This window comes from Nestor notabilis, unplaced genomic scaffold, assembly GCF_000696875.1.
Source record: "Nestor notabilis isolate BGI_N333 unplaced genomic scaffold, ASM69687v1 scaffold2854, whole genome shotgun sequence".
In the NCBI taxonomy this organism is placed as follows: domain Eukaryota; kingdom Metazoa; phylum Chordata; class Aves; order Psittaciformes; family Psittacidae; genus Nestor; species Nestor notabilis.
Window position 1 is genome coordinate 158,458 of NW_009925912.1, and position 5,328 is coordinate 163,785.

At 42.1% G+C, this 5,328-nt stretch overlaps 1 protein-coding gene across 1 annotated transcript in view; it reads left to right on the forward strand.

Annotated features, from left to right (window-relative positions):
* The window catches only part of LOC104404745 (zinc finger protein GLIS3-like), a 71,432-nt gene extending 66,799 nt beyond the window's left edge, over positions 1-4,633 (forward strand). The window contains exons 4-5 of the mRNA XM_010013264.1: positions 608-718; positions 4,457-4,633. Coding sequence (XP_010011566.1) covers positions 608-718; positions 4,457-4,633 — 288 coding nt within the window. The remainder of the gene's footprint in view (positions 1-607; positions 719-4,456) is intronic.
* Positions 4,634-5,328: the final 695 nt, after the last annotated feature.

The following is a 5,328-nucleotide window of genomic DNA, read 5'->3' on the forward strand; positions in this document are numbered from 1 at the left end:
AGGAAAGGTCTTCCCAACAATATCAACAACAGTGGGGTTTTCTTTCTCTGTTGATTTGCTCAGATGTTAATGTTTGATGCAGGTTGTTTGGTTAGGAGTTATAAAAAGAAAGACATTGCTGTTGTTATTCAAAACAGGAGCAAGGTATGAAGGAAAGCAAATGCGTGCTATACCACAAGTTCTGCTCTGCTGAATATGGAACAGTGTGAAAACTATGTAAATCAGGACTCAAACCCAGAGCTTCTGTATTTATAATGACACTGCGTGATCTGATGATCATTTTGTCTACTTTAAATGCTAGGGAAAACCCCATCCAGTTACAGCTCATTAGCATGTAATCCAGCCCAGTAATCTATACCCAACATGCCAGAGTATCCATGTGTCAGGTGCTCCCAGTGCCTGCACAGAGTGCAGAATCAGAGCGCTCAATGTGGTTCTGTTTGCATCATGTCAGGCTTGTGTGCAAAGTGGAGACAGAGCAAACGTGGAAACGGCAAAGGGAGCAAACAGCTCAGGCTTAATGCTGTGTTCCACAGACGCAGCTCTGTGTGCTGACTGTGGAGATGCAGAGGAATGTGAACTCTTTTCTCTTTGCTCCTGGTTACAGAAGCCCTATGCCTGTCAGATTCCTGGCTGCTCCAAACGCTACACCGACCCCAGCTCCCTGCGCAAGCACGTGAAAGCTCATTCTGCCAAAGAACAGCAGGTGCGTAAGAAGGTAAGAGCCACCAGGCAGTGTGTGACACATCCCACATCTCCTCCATACAGTTATGTCTAACTTACCTTTAGTTTAGGTACTTCCAAATTGGAGTTCTTCTGGAGTATCACTGAAGGAAAACTTCAGTTGAGCTCCTTTTCCTGTTGGTTTGTAATTCCTGTTGTTAACCAGTCCACTTTATCCTTCTGCACCTTCAAGGCGACCACTCATTTTGGTTTGCTTTCTCTCCAAGCATTTCTTTCCTGTTCATTTTTCATACACAAGCCCAAATTCTGCTGTCATTCACATAAAATATCCATGCATTGAGTCTCTGCCATCAGCTAGTAAATACATGTTGGCAGATCATCTACAATACAAATGAAACTAAGCCAGATACTATGGAAATGTCAGGAAAGGAGCACTTGCAATAGATGAGAATGAAAACCCCCACTTTTCCCACCACATCTGTATTATAAATGCATTTATAAATCATTCCAAACCCAGACTGCTAGTTATGTTTTCACCAGTATTAGATTCAAGTAAGTATTTTGGTTTCTGTGGGCTAAATCCTGAACTCATGATTGAATGGGGATGCCCACAGGCACCAGCTCGGGATCAGAGACTTGTTTATTACACATTTATACACACAGTTTGTAAAAAGATGATTGGGACCCCACAGAGCTGGTCTGTGATAGAACAGACCATGAGCATACTTGAGGCCCAGGAGTGGCAGGGAATCCAGGCCTTAGCAAGCAATTATGATTACTTCAATAACAGCAATGGCATCTGCCTTGCCACTGCCAAGAGCATCCAGATGAGACAAGCAAGGCATGTTTAGGGGATGGAGGTGTGTAAAGGATGGAGGACAGCAGATACGACAGCCTGTCAAGACAGAGCTAGGGAGCAGCTGGTTTGGAAAAATGTCACAGGTAAGAACTAGAAGTACTGGAGAGCAAAGGGAGAAACATGTGGAGAGCAGAGACAATAGGAGAACACAGGTGATCTTAGTTGCAAACAGTGGGATGAGCCATGGAGGAGTGAGAAGGATGTCAGAAAGACATAATCCTGCTTGATTACAACTGTGCTGACTTTGCAGTGACTTGTCCTTATGTCAGCCATGCCCCTCTCTTCCATCCCTCCCCTCCTGCTGCTTCTCTTCTACAGTTTTCACTTGGCTACATTCACCTTTCCTAAGACAGCCATCTGTCCCCCAGTCCTTCCTGTACCCCTGCTCTGCATCAGCCACATGCAGTCTGAGTAACAGTGTCTAGAACATCAGTGTCCAGAGTTGTGCACACTATTACAAATATTCCAGAAGCACTCATTACTCGCTGAGCTTTGTGCCTGGGAGTAACACTGTTCATGCCTAACAGCCATCCAGATGTCCACAGAATCAGTTCTGTTGTCTCTGCATATATTGGGTCCAGTCAGAACTTTTGTTTAGCCTGGCAGGACTGGAAAGGACTGCCTAGTTTTCAAGCCCAATGTTGTATTATCAGGCCACGTGGTTTCACTACAGCTCTCTGCTTTCCACAGGGTGTGCTGTCCACATACCTACCACACCACAGGTCACAAAACTCCCAACACTTCCCTAGAGCAACCTTTAGGTCTTAGTGAGAGAAAGAGTCCAAAAGTCATAGCAGTAATTGCCTACAGAAAGAGGCTGACTGTGGCACCACAGTCTTTTGCAGTAGCAAGATCTTCATGACAGGAAGATTTTGTTATATGAAATTCTCAGCTGATTGTGGAAAGCAACCATGCTCCCTATTCCAAAGGAGAGAACCTCCCATCTTTCCTTCCTGGGGTTGCTGACATACTTCTTGGGGAAGGAAGGAGGGAATTATTTCCTATTACCAAACACAAGTATCGTTTGTTCAGTGCTGTGTATTGGGCTGAGTGCAGTAACATGTTAACATCCCCTACACCTGGGCAAAGGAACAGTCCCCACTGTTACACCCTGTCACTTTCTGAGTGACACTTCTATTTCCAGTTCTATGGAGTGAGAAAAAACCCTAAATCCAAATTTTGCCTGAAGTTGCATGAAGGATTTCCTGCATAAGCAGCAGAGGCCTTAGGCATAGCATCAATACAGGATAAATGTGTCACACAGATTGCAAACTCAAGCTGCTCAGATGTACTGAGACAGTAAATATCCAGGGTTTCATCTCTCTTAATCTCCCATCTTGAGGAATTTTCTTGCATTCATATACATACCCTCCCATACACTTACCAAGTGTATCTTAAATAATGGTAGTTCCTTGCCTCCCACACCTTATTTGGTAGACCAGTTTAAATCTGCACTCCTCCAGTGGCTGGGAATCATCTTCAGATTGCCTGTCTCATTTATCCATGATAACTTTAGGAAGACTTGATCCTGTGTCTTTTTTCCTTGAACTTAAAAGGCATCTGCAAAAGCACCAGATTTAAACTGCATTTTGATCAGGCTCTCTTAAAATCTGACTCATGAAGACATAATACACACAAACACACCCCTCCCAGTATTTCACTTAAATGTAGTGACTTTCACAGCTAAGTGAAATCTCAGTGTTATTGAAATGGTGACAGTCTACTTTGGATTTCAGATTTAGGAGGAAAGGGGAACAGGCTGTTTACACTCGCTGGTTTTTGGTTATAACTCAGCAAAGGCAGTTGTTCATTGGCATCAGCTTCCCGGGACTTCTGAGTGGAAATGACTTAGCCAAGAAAGAAAAATTAACAGGCTGCTCTGCCCACATGGATGGTTGATATATGCTACCAAAATGTGCCACCTCTGATACAAAACAAAATGCCTGAGCTTATACTTACATGAAAGGAATCCTGAGTATTGAGTTCATAACTTCGGAGATGACTGCAGTGGTAATATTTGGTTGTTCTGCAAGGCTTTACAAGAACAAAATAGGGAAAAGTTAGCTGTTAATTTAGTAGTAGTTTAAATGTAATTGGCTGCAGATGCACTTTGTGATCCAAAAGTTAGATGTTTATCTTGAACCAACAAATGGCTGTACAGCAGAGTTCTAAATTGGTTTGCCTGGACCTTTTAGAATAACCAAACCCAGGGGAGACTGGTATGCACAACTGTAAACGCAGAGACAATAACTATTTATTAATGGCTATAGAATATGATGGCTGTTTGTGTAATGTGAGCACTATATTATGACAAAAGCTTGGCAGCATCAGCATGTTTGAAAGAGAATTAGAAATGCTTTTCTTTCTTAATTCTCCTCTCCTGCTGGTTTTAATATGATCGACGTTGTGGTTTGCAAGAGTTTGCTTCAGACACTTTTGCCAGAGCTTTAATTTACATGGAGCACAGATGACGTATCAGTGATACCTCTTACCCGTTACTGACAGCACATTATTCCACCATTTCTAATCTGATAAGCACAAACGCTTTTCTTTCCCTATCAGATGTCTTTCCAAGTGTCACAGTTACAAGGTGAGGCAATCCTTTTGCCACAGAACCCAAGGAACTACAGAAAGCCTGAAAATAGGCAGTTAAATTGCTCAGGAAGGTTTGAAGAAACACAGGGTACATTATTTTCTGAAGCAAACTGTTGCTGATTTCAGATTATCACATTTAACTTGTTTACTTGAGAAAACCCAAATTATCTCTAATTAAAAATACCAAGTAATTACACCAAGTTCCTAAGAACGACATTTTATTCCTTCCTTCTTTAAGCAAAAACAGACATATGAATTGAATTAAAAGTCATTTGATTTACCTTGAAATAAAATGTTTGTTTTATCCTCCTCTTGCAGCTGAATTCATGTACTGATATTGAACAAGACGTACTAAGTGAATGCTTAGCCATACAACAGCTCCACACATCTTCACAACACATCTTGGATGGAAAGTGTGGTAGATCTGTAGGTCATCATGATTTAATTACAGGTAAGAATACTGCTAATAAGTACGGTGCTAAATATGTCATGTAATAGGGGATTTCAAACAGAAAAGCTTTTGGGTCTGATTTGCCTCTATGGAAGATGAAAAATAAAACCCAAACCAGGAAATAAAATGAAATCATTTTGGAGTTGTTTGCTAAGGCCTGCCTGGTTTTTTTAGCAGGCTTAGTCAGCCAAATAGCTCCTATTAATTTCACATGAGGGGTGTAGCAGCCCTGCTGAAGGTCAGCCTCTGTCCATTTAGAAGTTTGCCTTGGCTTGAGCAGAGTGCAGGTGCGTGAGCTTTGAAGCCAAACGAGCGCTGTAGCAAAGGCAAAGGCACGCAGCCATAAGGGTTTCCAGCTCTTCAGGAGCTGCAGAAGAGTTGATGAGGCTGTGTATTATCATGCACTGTGTGGTTATACCAAATAATATGGTGATGTATGAATGGAGCGAAGCTTGAATGTGAAATGTCAAACATGCTGGTTTAATTATATTTTCCAGTATTTAATCTTTCTTTCATTTCTTCTTGTCTGTCCTTTCTTGTGGTTCGAACAAGAGCTGGCCCCTTTCAGGGACCTGCCATACATTTTATAGGAAGAGAAAAAGATGCTTCCATTCCCTTCTGCAGAAAATAACATCTAGATTCAAAACTTCTGAACCTCAGTAGAGGATCCCGAATCAGGGATGTAGCAATCTCAGGTTCTCAGTTCAGCCAGCTGAGAGAAAGAGGAACCCCCAAAGGC